The sequence below is a fragment of the Salmo salar genome, chromosome 25, assembly GCF_965601325.2.
Source record: "Salmo salar chromosome 25, fSalSal1, whole genome shotgun sequence".
Lineage (NCBI taxonomy): Eukaryota > Metazoa > Chordata > Actinopteri > Salmoniformes > Salmonidae > Salmo > Salmo salar.
This window is the reverse complement of record NC_138315.1, coordinates 15,061,647-15,082,500: the sequence shown is the minus strand read 5'-3', so window position 1 is coordinate 15,082,500 and position 20,854 is coordinate 15,061,647. Positions and strand designations below refer to the sequence as shown.

At 41.2% G+C, this 20,854-nt stretch overlaps 1 protein-coding gene across 2 annotated transcripts in view; it reads right to left on the bottom strand.

Moving 5' to 3' along the window:
• Positions 1-20,518, bottom strand: part of LOC106586207 (uncharacterized) — a 44,398-nt gene extending 23,880 nt beyond the window's left edge. Inside the window, exons 1-14 of one of the 2 annotated variants that reach the window (XM_014173225.3) lie at positions 20,362-20,518; positions 19,875-20,048; positions 18,108-18,700; positions 16,078-16,098; positions 15,881-15,940; positions 13,464-13,517; positions 13,277-13,321; positions 12,320-12,346; positions 12,180-12,224; positions 12,016-12,060; positions 11,088-11,141; positions 5,102-5,170; positions 4,948-5,016; positions 4,677-4,745 (exon numbers count right to left, since the gene is read on the bottom strand). In XM_014173225.3, coding sequence (XP_014028700.1) covers positions 4,677-4,745; positions 4,948-5,016; positions 5,102-5,170; positions 11,088-11,141; positions 12,016-12,060; positions 12,180-12,224; positions 12,320-12,346; positions 13,277-13,321; positions 13,464-13,517; positions 15,881-15,940; positions 16,078-16,098; positions 18,108-18,700; positions 19,875-20,040 — 1,317 coding nt within the window. In that variant the 5' untranslated portion in view covers positions 20,041-20,048; positions 20,362-20,518. The remainder of the gene's footprint in view (positions 1-4,676; positions 4,746-4,947; positions 5,017-5,101; positions 5,171-11,087; positions 11,142-12,015; positions 12,061-12,179; positions 12,225-12,319; positions 12,347-13,276; positions 13,322-13,463; positions 13,518-15,880; positions 15,941-16,077; positions 16,099-18,107; positions 18,701-19,874; positions 20,049-20,361) is intronic. The other variant, XM_014173226.3, reaches the window with a different exon arrangement.
• Between the last annotated feature and the right edge of the window lie 336 nt (positions 20,519-20,854).

Sequence of the window (20,854 nt, the reverse complement as noted above, 5' to 3'; positions counted from 1 at the left end):
TTGTGCATCCTGTTTCCATTGATCATCCTTGATGTTTCTACAACTTGATTGGAGTCCACCTGTGATAAATTCAATTGATTGGACATGATTTGGAAAGGCACACACTTGTCTATATACTGTAAGGTCTCACAGTTGACAGTGCATGTCTGAGCAAAAACCAAGCCATGAGGTCGAAGGAATTGACTGTCATTCTTAAATCTCATGTAAATCCAGGCCCTCTCCATGTGTATGTAATGTTTGAACAGTCTACATATAAAATATTATATACAGTGCATTCGGGGATGTATTCAGACTCCTTGACTTTTTCCTCATTTTGTTACGTTACAGCCTTATTCTAAAATGGATTAAAATGTTTTCCCCCCCATCAATCTACACACAATATCCCATAATAACAAAGCAAAAACAGGTTTTTAGATTTTTTTGCAAATTTCTGAAAAAATAAGAAATATCACATTTTCAAAAGAATTCAGACCTTAGTACTTTGTTGAAGCACTTTTGGCAGTAATTACAGCCTTGAGTCTTCTTGGGTATGAAGCTACAAGCTTGGCACACCTGTATATGTTAATTTCTCCCATTCTTCTCTGCAGATCCTCTCAAGCTCTGTCAGGTTGGATGGGGAGCGTCACTGCACAGCTATTTTCAGGTCTCTCCAGAGATGTTAGATCAGGTTCAAGTCCGGGCTCTGGCTGGGCCACTCAAGCTCATTAAGAGACTTGTCCCGAAGCCACTCCTGTGTTGTCTTGGCTGTGTGCTTAGGGTCATTGTCCTATTGGAAGGTGAACCTTCGCCCCAGTCTGAGGTCCTGAGCGCTCTAAAGCAGGTTTTCATCAAGGATCTCTCTGTACTTTGCTCCGTTCATCTTTCCCTTAATTCTGACTAGTCTCCCAGTCTTTGCCGCTGAAAAACATCCCCACAGCATGATGCTGCCACCACCATGCTTCACCTTAGGGATGGTGCCAGGTTTCCTTCAGAGGTGATGCTTTGCATTCAGGTCAAAGAGTTCAATCTTGGTTTCATCAGACCAGAGAATCTTGTTTTTCATGGTCTGAGAGTCCTTTAGGTGCCTTTTGGCAAACTCCAAGCAGGCTGTCATGTGCCTTTTACTGAGGAGTGGCTTCCGTCTGGCCACTCTATCATAAAGGCCTCATTGGTGGAGTGCTGCAGAGATGGTTGTCCTTTCGGAAGGTTCTCCCATCTCCACAGAGGAATTCTGGAGCTCTGACAGAGTTACCATCGAGTTCTTGGTCACCTCCCTGACCAAGGCCCTTCTCCCTTGATTGCTCAGTTTGTCGGGCGGCCAGCTCTAGGAAGAGTCTTGGTGGTTCCAAACTTCTTCCACTTAAGAATGATGGAGGCCACTTTGTTCCTGGGGACCTTCAATGCAGCAGACATTTTTTGGTACCATTCCCCAGATCTGTTCCTCGACACAATCCTGTCTCGGAGCTCTACGGACAATTCCTTCGACCTCATGGCTTGGTTTTTGCTCAGACATGCACTGTCAACTGTGAGACCTTACAGTATATAGACAGGTGTGTGCCTTTCCAAATCATGTCCAATCAATTTAATTTACCACAGGTGTACTCCAATCAAGTTGTAGAAACATCAAGGTTGATCAATGTGAACAGGATGCACCTGAGCTCAGTTTCATAGCAAAGGGTCTGAATACTTACGTAAATAAGGTATTTCTGTTTCTAAAAACCTGTATTGTGTAGAATAAAAAATAATTTAATACATTTTAGAATAAGGCTGTAATGAAACAAAATGTGGAAAAGGGAAGGTGTCTGAATACTTTCTGAATGCACTGTATGTCACTCCACAAGTTGTGACATGGAGTAATGACATTGTTTTTATTGGGTGTGCTCATGCACAGCAACATGAATGGTAACACTTGATTGAGCACTTGAGCTTTGAGTAGACTGCGTTGGAGAAGGGCAGAGCCTGACTTTGACAGATGCAGCCAATGTGTTGAAGAATAAATAAGTGAAGAATCTGTCAGATTACACATTTCTTCTCTCTGAAATCCAGTGAGAGTTGTGCTTTCATGTGTATGTAACTCCTTGTCTGTTTCCAATGTCAATTATGGCCCAACAGATGGGCATCTTCAACAGCCCAGGTACTGGTAGAATCAAGAGGTTGAGAAGCCATCTGTTTAATGGCAGGTTTACGTCCGTTTCTGCTATTATTGTATTAAAGCTAAGTTATTTAGGGTGGACATGTTGCTTCCAGCATTGTTGCTACCGGTAATCCCAGAAAATATGCTGTGGGCTAACACAAATATTACTAGAAAGAATGGAAGGGTTATCCCCATAGTGACTGTAAGTACATATCCCAACCAGAAGGCATGGATTACAGGCAACATCCGCACCGAGCTAAAGGTTAGAGCTGCCGCTTTCAAGGAGCGGGACACTAATCTGAACGCTAATAAGAAATCCTGCTATTCCATCAGACAAACTATCAAAACAGGCAAAGCGTCAATACAGGACTAAGATTGAATCCTATTACCCCGGCTCTGATGCTTGTCAGATGTGGCAGGGCTTGCAAACTGTTACAGACTACAAAGGGAAACCCAGCCGCAAGCTGCCCAGTGACGCGAGCCTTCCAGACGGGCAAAATGCCTTTTATGCTCACTTCGAGGCAAGCAACACTGAAGCATGCATGAGAGCACCAGCTGTTCCGGATGACTGTGTGATCATGCTCTCTGTAGCCGATGTAAGCAAGACCTTTAAACAGGTAAACATTCACAAGGCCGCGGGGCCAGACAGATTACCAGGACGTGTACTTTGAGCATGCGCTGACCAACTGGCAAGTGTCTTCACTGACATTTTCAACCTCTCCCTGACCGAGTTTGTAATACCTACATGTTTCAAGGGTCATTATTGGGCTGCTGTAATATTTTTTTGAAACACATTTTTTTTACTAGATTACTAAATGCATTTTCTGAACACCCCACAACATTAACTACATATTAAACCATTTTTGTCTGATATAGAGACAATTTATCTTGACTATGATTATAAAAGATACTCGTTATAAAATCAACATCTAACTAATGGTCATGTGTCCCCCAAACCAATTAAATTATTATAAATATAAAATGTATGTAAAATCTCAGATTTTTGCTATATTAAATCCTGAAATAGACACATTATGTGTCAGCAGGCTCATCATTTAAATAAAAAAAGTGCTTTCAATTCAGAATTTTAACAAATCTAATCTTCTTGGGATTGTCCTTAACATTTCAGACAGAGCTCAGAAAACATAAAATTCATATTTATTAATCTTTGCCATTTTATTTAACAAATATTGTCATGTGACGGGGTTGAGACTAGGGTGACAGGGTTGAATAATTTAACGGGGTTGTAGAGACACATCGGTTTTCATATAAACTAGTCTAGTTTACTATAAAAAACCCTCCAAGATTTACCCCAAAACATTGCATTTCATTGTTTGCAACCATGCAATAAGGACATTAGATATATTTAGAATAACGTCGGTACCCATGAAGTGCTTTGAAAGGCTGGTCTTGGCTCACATCAATATCATCATCCCAGAAATCCTAAACCCACTCCAATTTGCATTCCGCCCCAACAGATCCACAGAAGATGCAATCTCAATCACACTCCACACTGCCCTATCCCAGCTGGACAAAAGCAACACCTAGGTGAGAATGCTGTTCATTGACTACAGCTCAGCGTTCAACACCATAGTGCCCTCAAAGCTCATCACTAAGCTAAGGACCCTGGGACTAAACACCTCCCTCTGCAACTGGATCCTAGACTTCCTGACGGGCCGCCCCCAGGTGGTAAGGGTATGGGACCACACATTTACCACGCTGATCCTCAACACGGGGGCCACTCAGGCGTGCGTGCTTAGTCCCCTCCTGTACTCCTTGTTCACCACGACTGTGGGGCCAAGCACGACTCCAACACCATCATTAAGTTTGCTGACGACACAACGGTGGTAGGCCTGATCACCGACAACGAGGCAGCCTGTAGGGAGGAGGTCAGAGACCTGGCAGTGTGGTGCCAGGAAAACAATCTCTCCCTCAATGTGAGCAAGACAAAGGAGATGATCGTGGACTACAGGAAAGAGAGGGCTGAACACGCCCCCATTCACGTCGACGGGGCTGTAGTGGAGCGGGTCGAGAGTTTCAAGTTCCCCAAAAATTGTCAAAGAGTCCAGTCACCCCAGTCATAGACTGTTCTCTCTGCTACCTCAAGTCTAGGACCCATAGTCTCCTTAACAGCTTCTACCCCCAAGCCATAAGACTGCTGAACAAGTCATCAAATGGCCACCCAGAGTATTTGCATTTATCCCCCCTTTCCTTTTACACTGATGCTAGTCGCTGTTTATTATCTATGCATAGTCATTTTGCCCCTACCTACATGTACAAATTACCTCGACTAACCTGTACCCCCGCATATTGACTCGGTACCGGTACCCCTGTATATAGCCTCATTATTGTTATTTTATTGTGTTACTTAAAAAAAATGTTTTACTTTAGTTTATTTTATAAAATGTTCTTAACTCTATTTTCTTAAAACTACATTGTTGGTTAAGGGTGGTAAGTAAGTATTTCACAGTAAGGTCTACACCTGTTGTACTCGGCGCATGTGACAAATACAATTTGATTTGATTCCAGCTGTACCCAGATAATTTCTCTATTGTATTCATACCTTTGGTCCAGGGAGCCCCTCGCCATGGGGTCCTTTCTCTCCTTGAACACCTTGTGGCCCTTGAGGCCCCTGTAAAATAAACCAGCATAATTATTTTTCCAACATTGGGTCAGATGACACTGCCTTTGTAGTTGTCATCCCAACTCACGTTTCCTACTGTGATATACAGTATTACTCTAAGTTTTTAAAAATCTGTCTGGTTGTCAATGAAACCAAACTACGTAATGCAGTATGCTACAGTAAAATGCTAGTAGAGTTTCTGTCCACTCACTGGCTGGCCATGTTCACCCAGCCCTGGCGGACCAGGGGGGCCGAGTCTTCCCTGGTATCCCAGATCACCCTAGAAAGAAGACATGGCGAGATGGAACAGGTAACATAAAACAATTAATTAGTTAGACAAAAGCAATAATAGAAAAAAAACGTACCTTTGGTCCAGGAAGTCCAATACCAGTTTCTCCCTGAATTCCGGGCGGCCCAGTTAGACCCCGGTCACCCTATGATAACCAACACGAGAGACACAGAAGAGTTAGCAACAAACAAAGTTAGCAGCACAACACAGATCCACTGTAAAGAAGAAGGGAGTGGGTTATCGAAGACAATCACAACACCAATAATTGCTTCTAATACACCAGATGTATGTCCTTGAACCGATTATTTGAAAATCGCACACAAAATAAGTTATAAGGATAATTTAGTTGCTAATGGCAGTCTGCAGTACCCAGGTCGGGCATCAGATTGAGTTACTCAATTAGAGGGGGCAACACTGAGCTAGCCTGCAAAGTGACTTTCTGGTGTAGCTCAAACTGGCTTGTATGGCACTGTACGTCGCCATGAGACACCATCTTAACCAACTTAATTTGGCGTCAATGCGCTATTTTATCTTCACATAGACATGAATGGTGTCACCTGATCGATGGCTTTGATCATTCATATATACAGTCATTAGTTATAGCAAAAGGGCAGTGCAAAGCTTTAATTCTGTCTACGCAGATCAGACAACCTTTAACATCCAGTTGTTTTACATTTAGATGAATGTTAATTGACATCACACAGAAACATTGCCCTTTGATCTATCTTACTCAGATACAGTTGAAGTCGGAAGTTTACAACTAATTGACATCATTTGAGTCAATTGGAGGTGTACCTGTGGATGTATTTCAAGGCCTACCTTCCAATTGTGCCTCTTTGCTTGACATCATGGGAAAATCTAAAGAAATCAGCTAAGCTCTCAGAAAAAAAATTGTAGACCTCCACAAGTCTGGTTCATCCTTGGGAGGAATTTCCAAACGCCTTTAGGTACCACGTTCATCTGTACAAACAATAGTACGCAAGTATAAACACCATGGGACCACGCAGCCGTCATACCGCTCAGGAAGGAGACGTGTTCTGTCTCCTAGAGATAAACGTACTTTGGTGTGAAAAGTGCAAATCAATCCCAGAACAACAGCAGGGGACCTTGTGAAGATGTTGGAGGAACAGGTACAACATTATCTATATCCACAGTAAAACGAGTCCTATATCGACATAACCTGAAAGGCCACTCAGCAAGGAAGAAGCCACTGCTCCAAAACCGCCATAAAAAAAGACAGACTACGGTTTGCAACTGCACATGGGGACAAAGAAATGTTCTCTGGTCTGATGAAACAAAAATAGAACTGTTTGGCCATAATGACCATCGTTATGTTTGGAGGACAAAGGGGAAGGCTTGCAAGCCGAAGAACACCATCCCAACCGTGAAGCACGGGGGTGGCAGCATCATGTTGTGGGAGTGCTTTGCTGCAGGAGGGACTGGTGCACTTCACAAAATAGATGGCATCATGAGGAGAGAAAATTATGTGGATATATTGAAGCAACATCTCAAGACATCAGTCAGGAAGTTAAAGCTTGGTCGCAAATGGGTCTTCCAAATGGACAATGACCCCAAGCATACTTCCAAAGTTGTGGCAAAATGGCTTAAGGACAACAAAGTCAAGGTATTGGAGTGACCATCACAAAGCCCTGACCTCAATCCCATAGAACATTTGTGGGCAGAACTGAAAAAGTGTGTGTGAGCAAGGAGGCCTACAAACCTGACTCAGTTACACCAGCTCTGTCAGGAGGAATGGGCCAAAATTCACCCAACTTATTGTGGGAAGCTTGTGGAAGGCTTCCCAAAACATTTTACCCAAGTTAAACAATTTAAAGGCAATGCTACCAAATACTAATTGAGTGTATGTAAACTTCTGACCCACTGGGAATGTGATGAAAGAAATAAAAGCTGAAATAAATCATTCTCTCTACTATTATTCTGACATTTCAGATTCTTAAAATAAAGTGGTGATCCTAACTGACCTAAGACAGGGAATTTTTACTAGGATTAAAATGTCAGGAATTGTGAAAAACTGAGTTTAAATGTATTTGGCTAAGGTGTATGTAAACTTCAGACTTCAACTGTATATATTGATATGATATCAATTATATACTTCCTAAATTTTACTTATAAACAAAGCCTAGCATTGCTCAGAAAATACTTGCACATAGACTATTTTTGAAGTTGATGAGAAAAAGCTCATAACAGAACTACTGATCTCAAAGGTAATTACTCAAACATGTTATAAATCAAGTTGACCCACTGGGAACACACTGGTTGAATCAACATTGATTTAATGTAGTTTGTCAACGTATTGTGACGTGGAATCAACGTGGAAAAGACAAAAAAGTAAATATACTAGTTTTGTTTTCATCTAATTTAATCTAAAATTTGTAGGGGCCAAATAGTTGCCCACTTTTCCATGTACAGTGCAGTTCAGACAATAGCTCATCCACCAGAGTTGTAAACATTGAAATGAAGGTAAAAGTTCTGACTAATAACAGGTTGCTACATCAATCTAATTTCAGCATAATCAACAGAACTATGTATACTTTGAAATTGAGTTGAAAATAAAGAAAATTCATATTTTTCCTCCTATATTCAATATATTGGGTGGTGCAAATGATGTTGGATTTCATATTTGATTAGACATATTTTATTTGACCTTGTTTCAATGTTGAAAAAGACGGGGCCCACGCCTGCCACTTTGGTGCCAGGTCCACCCAATCAGATTGAGCAAAAAAAATGAATAAATAAATAGAAATGAAATAAAAATGAATGGTAAATAATGTATTGTTTTTATTTTGGAGTCACTTTTATTGTAAATTAGAATATAATATGTTTTTTAACACTTCAAATAAAGTTTTATTTGATTTTGTCATATTCTTAAATGTTTGGTTGAGATGAAGACGTGAATCCAACATACTGTATTAATAACTTGTGCATTACATTTTAAATCAACCAACCATCCTGCATATACAAGACAATATCCAAAGGTAAAACTGTACAGTCGTTGCCAAAAGTTTTGAGAATGACACAAATATTAATTTCCACAAAGTTTGCTGCTTCAGTGTCTTTAGATATTTTTGTCAGATGTTACTATGGAATACTGAATTATAATTACAAGCATTTCATAAGTGTCAAAGGCTTTTATTGACAATTACATGATGTTGATGCAAAGAGTCAATATTTGCAGTGTTGACCCTTCTTTTTCAAGACCTCTGCAATCCGCCCTGACATGCTGTCAATTAACTTCTGGACCACATCCTGACATCCTGACAGATGCACTCACACCTGCCTGCTGCCATTCCTGAGCAAGCTCTGTACTGGTGGTGCCCCGATCCCACAGCTGAATCAACTTTAGGAGACGGTCCTGGCGCTTGCTGGACTTTCTTGGGCGCCCTGAAGCCTTCTTCACAACAATTGAACTGCTCTCCTTGAAGTTCTTGATGATCCGATAAATGGTTGATTTAGGTGCAATCTTACTGGCAGCAATATTGCCTGTGAAGCCATTTTTGTGCAAAGCAACGATGACGGCACGTGTTTCCTTGCAGGTAAACAGGGTTGACAGAGGAAGAACAATGATTCCAAGCACCACCCTTCTTTTGAAGCTTCCAGTCTGTTATTTGAACTCAATCAGCATGACAGAGTGATCTCCAGACTTGTCCTCGTCAACACTCACACCTGTGTTAACGAGAGAATCACTGACATGATGTCAGCTGGTCCTTTTGTGGCAGGTCTGAAATGCAGTGGAAATGTTTTTGGGGGATTCAGTTCATTTGCATGGCAAAGAGGAACTTTGCAATTAATTGCAATTCATCTGATCACTCTTCATAACATTCTGTCGTATATGCAAATTGCCATTATACAAACTGAGGCAGCAGACTTTGTGAAAATTAATATTTGTGTCATTCTCAAAACTTTTGGCCACGACTGTATTATTAATATCATGAATTTTGCATCTTATTTATAGGGTTAACTACTTCTAAACTTGCAAAGATCCAATCAACCATGGATGAATGATAGTATATCTAGCTACATGTTGAAATGATGGTGTCCTTTGTTTGGCAAATCATTTGGGCAATGTAGCCTAGATAAATGCAACCTCACTCCAAATGACTTTCAACTAGTCAATGTTATTTAGGTAGCATACGCAAATGAGTATGGAGTATGGAATCAATGTCTAAATGTGTTGAAATGATAGCTCAGATGAAACGAACACAGCTTGACTGCTAAGCAGGGTACAGAGGTAGGCATCTGGATGGTGGACTTATTCTCATTAAAGTGCATTAGCCCTCACATACCAGTAGGAATCACTGCTCAGGCAGAAATCGTTGGACTATGGCTTCATGTTTTATTTCAATATACCTCTTTATTTAGGTGGATAGCATGATGTTGAAACAACGCCATTGATTTAACATGCCATTTTACTATCAACATTTGAAACGTCAAATAAAATATGTCTAATGAAATCTAAAATGTAACAATTTAAACCACTCAATAATTTTCAACATAAACATAGTTCTGATGACTATGTTGAAATTAGATTGATGTAACTAACAACCTGTTAGTTAGGTTAAGTCAGTTTACTTAAGTTGAACTTTTACCTTAATTTCAATGTTTACAACTCTGGTTGAAATCTGGTGAAAACAGTACTGGTGGATGAGCTATTGTCTGAACTGCACTGTACATGGAAAAGTGGGCAACTATTTGGCCCCTACAAATTTAAACAAGTCAGGACTCGTCCTACAGCCAGGCATTTTCTCAGTTGAGTTTCCGACTCAAAGTAGTCAAAAACACCCAGTCTCAAAACAATGAAGAGCTGTTTTACTGGAGGCAATGGTTCACTGCAGAGTTTGTAGTAATTATGAGCTTCACTCATGACTTAGGAGATATTTCATCCTAGATGAGAAATAGCAACGAAGTGGAGCCTGTCAAGAAGAAAGCTGAGATAACCACTTAAAAAGTTTTCCCAAAGCAAGGCAGATATCTCACAATTTTCATTGCATATCTCCATACCAACGGAACAATCACATTTGACCTCTTAGAGCAGGTTTGCATTTTCCGTCATTAATCTTTCTGGCAGCTCTGCAGAATGGTCACTAGCTGGCACAGCACAGCCACAGTCATACACTTTTAAACCTAACCCTAACCTTAACCCCAAACACATTGCTAACCCTAATGCCTAACCCTAACCTTAAATGAAGACCAAATAGCACATTTTTGTTTTCATACATTTTACAATATAGCCAATTTTGACTTTGCAGCTGGACAATTTATGGAAAAATCGATCAGTTCTGCCTCCAGGACAAGACTCATGACAATAAACGTCAACCTGCTCTTTTAAATGCTCAACACCTTACATACTTAAAACATATTCCTAATAACAGGGTAGACTTTAAACACTGCTATTCCATAATTCATCCACTTTTGAAACATTGTATTTGATGGAGGTGCTGATTCAATTAGTAAGAGATAAGTCACTTCCTGTCAGCACTAGCAAATGATGTGACCTATCCACTCTGCTGCTAAGATTTCATCTGCCAGAAACCTCAATACATACACTCAACACGTACAGTATAACATACTCATATTATGGGAGCAAAATATATCTTTGACATTCTAAGTGTTTACCCTTTTGTTCATATTATCTCTTTCCAACAGACACCTGCATGTTCTCACATGGAGAGAGAACATTTTACCTTTCATAGCTGTTATTAAGTGCCTTGACAATCCCTATAAAGGACTGGTAAGGAAGTTGACAATGCTCTAGGCAGTTCCTAGTGTATATTTAGAAACAGGACCCCTGCCATTAACTAAACCTGTATATGGTTGTGAAAACTAACATTAATCCCCACGCTGCTGAACTAATGAAGGTGAAGGCACAATGGCACTGGGCCAATATCTTCCATAGGTGCCTTTTAGGGTTGACACATGCCCCTCGACTCCCAGGTAGTAGAATGGGTGTCAGGAATCTGTCTTTTAAAGTTCTAGTAAAAGGAAGTGTACAGGTGACAGCAGATGTGTGTGATGAGTTAAGTATGAAGTGTCTTCTTACTAACCTTCTTTCCTTGAGGGCCCTCAGGTCCCATGTCACCCTGTGGTCCGGGTAAACCCTGGGAAGGAACAAAGAACACTCCTTAACAAGGGTACATGTGCTGCTGCTAATGCGCTGGAGGACACCATTCACATCTAGATATAAAGTGAAGGTTACCCAGATACTGATGCTCAATTACTGGGAAGAGCTAAAGAGTTTACAGCAGCCTGGTCTCATAGACTAGACGTAACATAGTAAGGGTAAATCCGGGACACTCAAATTAGTATGATACTGTATGTTAAGGTTTGGTATGGTTACATAAGACAGAAGGTTACTTAAGGCATAAATAAAAGTAGGGTGGTTGGTCAAGTGGACAGGGAGGCTTATAACGCGAACGTCTAGCAACCCAACTTTAGCATTTTAGCAACTTTGCAACTACTTACTATTTTTTAGCTACTTTGCAACTACTTAGCATGCTAGCTAACCCTTCCCCATAACCTGAACCCTTTAAACCTAACCTTAAACCTAACCCCTAACTCTTAGCCTAGCTAACGTTAGCTACCTAGCTAAAATTAGCATTAGACATCTAGCCACTTAGCTAACATTAGTGACAACAAATTGGAATTCGTAACATATCATACATTTTGAAAATGTGCTAATTATTTTCGTAACAAAGCATACGAAATGGACATCCACAAATTAATACATACCATACCAAACATAGCATATCATACTATTTGGAGTGTACCGGATTTACATTCACTGTGGTCTGTCTACTCCTGAATTCAACCCAGGTTGATTACAGCCATTATCAACTACATTGTGTGTGTGCGTGGGAGGGGAAGGGAGAACGGAGTGAGTACGTATGTGTTTATACAGGAGTTTCACAAAAGGATAACGCTTTGATCTGAATATGTGAATTTTCAAGGTACATGTCGCTGTTGTCTACCCACCTGGAGACCTCTGACACCTCTGGAGCCCATTGGACCCTCAGGACCCTGGGAGTGGACATTCAATGTAACAGTAAAGGAAGGTACTGTATAAATCAGCCTGTAATACGACCAATAGAACAAAAGCATGACACAGAGAGCAGACAAATTTGATTATTCATGCATACCCTGTCTCCTTTAATTCCTGGAATGCCACACTCGCCCCTCTCACCCTGTGTAATGGAAATCAAAAGCAATACGTCATATGAAATTAATGTACTGTAGCTTCAACATAACAGAAATATTAATGGCAACTTGAAGGACGTACCATCTCTCCTTTGTAACCAGGTTTTCCCTGCAAATAAACACAGTATAATAGGTTAGAACGTGAACAAGAGTGGTACAAACACTGAGTATACCAAAGACTAGGAACACCTTCCTAATATTGAGTTGCACCCCACCCTTTTGCCCTCAGAACAGCTTCAATTTGTCGGGGCACGGACTCCACAAGGTGTTGAAAGCGTTCCACAGGGATGCTAGCCCATGTTGACTCCAATGCTTCCCATAGTTGTGTGAAGTTGGGTGGATGTCCTTTGGGTGGTGGACCATCCTTGATACACACGGGAAACTGTTAAGCGTGAAAAATCCAGCAGCGTTGCAGTTCTTGACACACTCAAACTGATGCGCCTGGCACCTACTACCATACCCTGTTCAAAGGCACTTCAATCTTTTGTCTTGCCCATTCACCCTCTGAATGGCACACATACACAATCCATGTCTCAATTGTCTCAAGGCTTAAAAATCCTTCTTTAACCTGTCTCCTCCCCTTCATTTGCACTGATTGAAATGGATTTAACAAGTGACATCAATAAGGGTTCATAGCTTTCACCTGGATTCACCTGGTCAGTCTATGTCATGGAAAGAGCAGGAGTTCTTATTGTTTTGTATACTCAGTGTACATTGATAAATGCTTAGTCAACATACTTCAGTATGTTAATTTGAGCCAGGTACTGCAGCAACAGGAAATGTGAATTATTATGCTGATTATAATTTTTTGAAATTTTTGTAGTGGTTGATACATTTTTCGTAAGGGAATATTACAAACTTCAGAAGCCTTTTTAAACCTCATATACACTACACGTTTTAAATTTCCTGCATTGCAGGACATTTCTCCTCCAACAGGGTGATCAAATAGAGAATCCTACATTTGTATATATAGATGTCTGGATATCTGCATATGAAAATGTCATAAAAAAAAGACTATGTGTTTAAGTGTATCACTCACCTCTCCGCCGTCCCGACCTGGAAGTCCACTTAGTCCTCCCTCTCCCTAAAAGGAAAGGAGAACAGGGCATCTGTATTATTTACACAGTACATACCAGAGCTATTTCATTTAGATTTCTCATATTAAAATATATGTCTATACAAGCAAAGTAAGTGGAAATTCAACAGAATCATAACAAATCAAAGACCTTCGATCCTTTAAGACCAGGGGTGCCATCATCTCCTGGGCGACCCTTCTTCCCCTGTGGAATGAAGGAACAACATGAGATTCATTTAACTCACTTTAAAACAAAACATGTTTGACGGAAGGCCACTATCCATTGCAAATGAACTGCAGCGAGTCAGTTAAGTGATAATGCCCAAGAAGCCGGTGTTTGGAGGATATATTGGCACCGTGTCACTTTATCACAACGGGTTACCAACATATTCAAATAATGGATGACATATTTTAATAAAAAATGTTATTTTGATTAATTTCTTCATACTATTTCATCCTTCCACAAGATATAGTCCTGACACAAATCTAGGGTTGTTAGAGATGCAACCCAGTCGTTCAGTCTTTTTGTTCTGTATCTATGGACGCGACCCAGTCGTTCAGTCTTTTTGTTCTGTATCTATGGACGCTACCCAGTCGTTCAGTCATTTTGTTCTGTATCTAGAGACGTGACCCAGTCGTTCAGTCTTTTGTTCTGTATCTAGAGACGTGACCCAGTCGTTCAGTCTTTTTGTTCTGTATCTAGAGACGCGACCCAGTCGTTCAGTCTTTTTGTTCTGTATCTAGGGACGTGACCCAGTCGTTCAGTCTTTTTGTTCTGTATCTAGAGACGCGACCCAGTCGTTCAGTCTTTTTGTTCTGTATCTATGGACGCGACCCAGTCGTTCAGTCATTTTGTTCTGTATCTAGAGACGTGACCCCGTCGTTCATTCTAAATGTTCCATTGCCATACTGGCTGGCAACGTTTTTATCCCTTGGTTGCTAGCTAGCCAACTACGGTTGACTTACAGCCACGTCAAAAAGTGCAGCCAGAATAACAGCAAAGTAGCTGCATTTGCTTAAACTGTTTTCTAGTGACATTTATTTGGATAAATCCATAACAATAAACTGATGAGATGCGATTTTGCCTGGCATAGAAAATGTGCTCACTCGTCAGGACACTGTTATTCAGACGAGCTAGCCAACAACACAGCTAACGTTACAGTAACACAATCACTTCAACTGAAGCTGGAAAGACTGCAAATTAGCTGCGTTTCTCGTTGTACCTTTTTCAACAAATAAAATTTTATATATCCATAAAAATTGTTCTAGCTGAATCAGGATTTAGACTGGCTGAGAAACGCTGCCTGCCTGTCTGTCTCGTCCCGACACGTTCATTACTATGGGACAGAAGGAGATCGAATATGCATATTGAAACAATGCTGCAAATGTCGGAGAGACAGACAGCAAGGTTTATACAAATCTCCGCTGTTGAAAACTAAATGTTAGTCCAAAAGAAATGTGAGATCATATCTAGATGCTTTTTATAGTGGAGATCAAGTTTAGAAGTTGCTTGGCTGATGAGACAGTGAATTGCGCAGTCAGATGGAACAGAGTAAATAGGCATTTTAAATTCATAGATTTAGCAGGTGGCAATTTGTGGAATAGACACCGGCTGGAATGCGATTTTAACCAATCAGCATTCAGGATTAGACCCACCCGTTGTATAACGAAAGATAAACCATATCTGGCTACAGAAGTAGGGAAAAGTGAAAGTGAAGCATAGTTTCCCTGAGCGTGTCAGCATTATTTGGTCATTGCAGGTGGTAAAAGGACCTGAGGTCACAAGGGGGGTGGCTTAGTGTTTGTGTGTGTGTGTGTATATGTCAAGGATGGACATGTTGCTGCTTGACCAAAAAGGTGAGAGGTCAGGCACCTGGACAGCGTGTGGTGGTTTCCGTTCGCAGCTTATCGTCGGTTTGTGGCCGTTAAACTAAAGAGAGTAATTATGAGAGCCTTTAAGTCTCAGTGTAAGAATGTAAGGAATCTCTCTGTTGAGAAAGCCCCTGGTTAATGATCATGCAACTGTCTGTCAGCACAAGACTGTCAGACGCTGAGGACCCTGACATTAACGTGGCTGTCATCCATCCAGAGAGGGGCCTCTAGTCTGGTCCGATGATGTGGAAGACCACGCACCTAGTGTCACAGTTTAAGCCCCCTCCAACATTCTCCATCTCTGACTAGCTGACAACAGAGCTAGTAAGTGTTATTTACGATGGCAAAGGTCCTGTTTTTATTGGGAGTAAAGGCCTTCATAGGCTGCCCCTGGTTTCCATGGGGGACATCTTATGTGGGATGGGAAATGTCCAATAACTTGCCGGGACAGGCAACGCAAATTAGCAACTGAGGTTTATAGGAAGTATTCATTGAGAAAAACGATCTATTTTGTCCTGCAGCATTTGGAGTATTTTCAGAAGTACTTCGACAAAACCAAGCAATTACCTCTGATATCAGAACTATGTTAGCTTCCTCTTTAGAACATTCAGCACTTCAGGAACAAATTACTTTTATTTCAAAAGAGAAGTGTTTTGTGATTGGGGAGTGTTTGGAAAGGACAGTGAAAGTACTTACAGTTGAACCACTGAGCCCTCTCTCGCCCTTCTCACAGGCACATCGTTGGGCCAGGGGACACTTCAAAAAGGCAGCATAAGGTTTCAGAATCAACATGTAACTGTACAGTATATGACCATGCAGTGTCCCTGAACTTAATTATGTATTGGTTGAATGAGGAAAGCATTTAAATTGCATCAACATGTAATATTACCTACCCCCTTGTCAGCCAGGTCAGTCTGGGTAGAGAGAAATAAAACAGTGACAACCGTTAGAGACAATCATACACCATCCAAAACATACAGAAATCATGTACATTTACAACTATACTGAACAAAAATATAAACACAACATGCAATCATTTCAACAATTTTACTGAGTTACAGTTCATATAAGGAAATCAGACAATTGAAATAAGTTCATTAGGCCCTAATTTATGGATTTCATATGACTGGGCAGGGGCGCAGCCATGGGTTTTTCCCCACAAAAGGGCTTTATTACAGACAGAAATTCTCCTCAGTTTCATCAGCTGTCCGGTTGGCTGGTCTCAGACGATCCCGCAGGTGAAGAAGCCGGATGTGGAGGTCCTAGGCTGGCGTGATTACACGTGGTCTGCGATTGTGAGACCGGTTGGACATACTGCCAAATTTTCTAAAACGACGTTGGAGGTGGCTTAAATTCTCTGGCAACAGCTCTGGTCGACATTCCTGAAGTCAGCATGCCAATTGCATGCTCCCTCAAAGGTTGAGACATCTGTGGCATTAAGTTGTGTGAAAAATATGCACATTTTAGAGTGGCCTTTTATTGTCTCCAGCACAAGGTGCACCTGTGTAATGATCATGCTCTTTAATCAGCTTCTTGATATGCAAACCTGTCTGGTGGATGGATTATCTTGGCAATGGAGAAATGCTCACAAACAGGGATGTAAACAAAATGTAAGAGAAATAAGCTTATTGTGCATATGGAATATTTCTGGGATCTTTTATTTCAGCTCACGAAACATAGGACCAACACTTTACATGTTGCGTTTATCTTTTTGTTCAGTATAGATTAAAAAGACAGGACTTGTAAACTCTAGCATATTGTATCATATTTCTGCCTCCCCTCGTCACACACCATTTAAACCTCTAATCCTCTCATCTAGACTCTGAAAAGCCTGCTGTGTGAGTACAAGTGACTGTGGGGGGTTATTTGAATGATGGTTTCGTGCCAAGCTCTGTTTTGCTATGTTGCCACTTGAAAGAAATCAGTGAGTAGACATTCCATTGTAATACCCACGAGCCAAATGTAAACCACGTTATGATAAAAAGAAGGCTAAGAATATCACTGAAAGTATCACTGAAAGAACCTGTCTGCTTCCACTCATAGGTATGTAAGGTGCGACCACAAGAGGCTCTGTTTACCCTTATTGGGACAAAAAACCTCGTGGCATAGCAGATTCAAAGTAAAGCCCATGGGATATGCACTCATAACATGCAGATGGTAAGGAGCCAAGTCTATTGAAAAAATGTAAGACAGCTGTCTGCTCGTTGAACAAAAAATACAAAATCCATGGCTGTCATCGATAGCCATTTATTATCTTGCTACAGTGTCTTGCATTTGTATAGCTCCAAATTGTGGAATGTCAGTCATTCAGATCTCCAGCCTTTATCCTACTTAAAAAAACCTTCCTGGGAGGATTTTGGTTACAATATCCAAGATATCCCTAATTCAACTTTGATTACATCTAAATCACAACTGTATCATTGCATCATCATTACACCCAATATTGTGTTTCTGAGGCCTCCCTCCCCCTTCTCCACCTCTTCAGTCTAATTAACATGCTGCTCTGCCAGAGGCTGTCCCCCAAATGGCACCCTACACCCTTTATCGTTCACTACTTATGATCAGGGCCTATGGGGCTCTAGTCAAAGGTAGCACACTATGTGGCTAATAGGGTGCCATTTGGGACGCACACAGAGAGAAGCACTGACCTCAACTTAAGCAGTGACTCAAAATAGAATCCAAGTCGTGCCTTTGCTGCTGTTCGATGGCCGCCCCCGAGCAGGCGCTGCATCCCACATTCTCTCTTTCTCTCCCTATATTGCTTTCTCTTGTCATCTCCACTTCCTCCCTCTCTCTCTATTGCTCACGCTCTCGCATGCTCTCTCTGTCTCTCTCGGGAGTTGTTGGTGTGCGGGTTGTGAGAGGGTTTGCTGTCCTTTTTTTGTGTGCTTATTTCTATGTATGCAAGGCAGATCATACTCACAATTTCCGTGAGGACTTTCTCCACAATATCAGTATCCTGTAGATTGTGGAGGTATCGGGAAGCAGGAGAGCTGGCCAACAGACGGAGCTGGGCCACGTTGGCTGGCTCATTGGCTGCACGGGTGATGCCCACCATGAAGAACTTCACCCCCTGGTTCTTGGCGTCGGCGGCAGCTGAGAAGATGTCTGGGTTCCTGGGGTGGGAGATGCCGTCAGTGAGTAGGACGGACACCTTGATGCTGCCTGGGATGGACTCCTCCAGGTACATCTTAGTTATGTTGGTGATGGCGTAGGTGGTGTAGGTGCCATGACCGATGTATAAAATGGGGGTGATGTGGGACTTGAAGTTGTCAGTGCCTCTCCACTGCTTAAAGGTCTGCTCGATGATGACGTGACTGCTGTACTGCAGCAGGGCCACCTTCCAGCTCAGACTGCGACCGGTCTGCAGACGGACAGCCTGGAGCTTGTCCACCACATCCATGGCAAATTGCTTCTCCTGCTCATGGTTCTCCTTGGCACTCTCAGAGCTGTCAAGCAGAAAGGAAAGCTCCAGACCGCAGTCCTCATCTAAAATGGCTGTGTTCATGTGCAGAGCTGTCAGACACACAATTGCGACAAGAGGCCATTCTATTGAAAAATGTCATTGTGGGTTATGAATGTGTTATGAATGTGTTATGAAGTACTTACGTACAGGTAACTGACAAAATAAAGGAAACACTTGAGTAAATGAGGGATACAAAATATATTGAATGCAGGTGCTTCCACACAGGTGTGGTTCCTGAGTTAATTAAGCAATTAACATCCCATCATGCTTAGGGTCATGTATAAAAATGCCCGGTTGCCAATTACTTTGACTACCATGACTAGAAGAAGACTTTCAGTGACTTTGAAAGAGTGGTCTCAAAGGAGCATAGGGGGTTTATAGTGTGTGTGTATATATTATATATATATATATATATAAATGTAAAAAAAATAAAAAAATAAAAAATAAATAGGTCATCAGATCTCAACCCAATTGAACAGTTTTGGCAGATTCTGGAGTGTTGTCTGAGACAGCGTTTTCCACCACCATCAGCAAAACATCATATTATGGAATTTATCATGGACAAATAGTGACGCATCCTTCCAATAAAGTTCGAGACACTTATAGAATTTATGCGAAGGCGCATTGAAGCTATTCTGGCAGCTCGTGGTGGCCCAAAGCCCTACTAAGACACGTTATGTTGGTGTTTCCTTTATTTTTGCAGTTACCTGTAGGTGCACTTCAACTAAAGAGTGTTTTCCATCTTGCCTCATTTTTAAATGACTTGGAAATGCAATCATTCAAAGTTATGACAGTCAAGTGAAAAATGTCTATGAAGCCAAAAACCCTATCTGAAATCAACCCTTTATCTTTATATTAAATCTCTCACAAGGGCAGAAAGACCAAGCTAAATCATGTTCATATGTTCAAAAAATGCCGTAGGATATCAACACCTTGGGAATATAGCAGGTACAGTATACCACAGGACATCCACTGATAAGATAGATATCTATCTACTGTCTGTACCTGTGTTAACCAAATGTAAAAACTTTAACATTTGATTTTATGATGTATGCTCAACCTCTTGTTTAGCTGGAATCTGATTTCTATTGGATTGATGAATTATGGTCACACAAATGAGGCATAATAAGACATCTGTGATCTCACTGTTTAAGCACCGTCTGACATGAGCAACTTTTGCAATGAGCAACTGTACTATTAAAAAGAGGATGTCTTTTCTCATACCTTGTCTATTATGTTTTTGCCCGTTAGGTGCAGTGGCTGCAGCTCGCAGCTGGGCCCCCCTGCCTCTGGGTCTCTTGTTCATTGTTCTCTCCTCATAGTAGTCCTGAGACCAGACACCCAACAGGCCTGCTACAAACAGGAGCCATGTCACTGTAGGGAACATCATTGTCCCTCCTGCAATAATAATGTTTGGAATTTTTATTTATTTAAAGAACAATCTACATGATGACTTGATGTTCGATGACGACGTCATGATTGGTCAACAACGTGGAGGAGTTGAAAATTGATATTTGTGCACAAGATTAGCGCACAACAAGTCCTCAGATTAATCTATTGCACTCGTTTTTCATCTGAAACCATAAGATTTGTTAATTTCTCCATCCCCCATTTTTATAATTTTGGAAATCACACACCCTTCCTCTATTATTTATTTTTAACATGCATATAGGCAGATTGTCCTTTTACTGAGCAAAACTTGTAGACTCACAATCCAAAGCCTTTTTTTGCGTGCTGCAGATCCAGGTATCCTTGTGCCCCACTAAGTGCAATGTTCCAAAATGCTGGGGTTGTGCAGGTAGCGAGAGAAGAACAGCAGTGATGGAAGGTTCCAGTTAGTTCCCTGAGTGTGTAGCAGCAATAGCAACAATGATAGCCATCCTGAGGCACAGTGTGTCTGTGAGCCTCTCCCTCCTCCTTCATAAAAGAGGAGGGAACACCAGATCCCGCAAGACCCCGCCAAGGCTCTGGTTCCTGCTCGGCCCTCAGGGCAAGGGCAGAATGGGGTTGGGTTTCAGGACTTAAAAGGTTGTGTAGAGATTATAAAGATGCCTCCAAGCATCTAATACATTTTGATATGGTTGTGTAAAGTCATTATTTTTACGAGTGGTGTATATGGGTTATTAACCTGAATAAATCTATTATTTTCATCCCTGAAATGTAACTCCATCCCTTCCATCTGTATTTGACTAAATAAGAGGCAA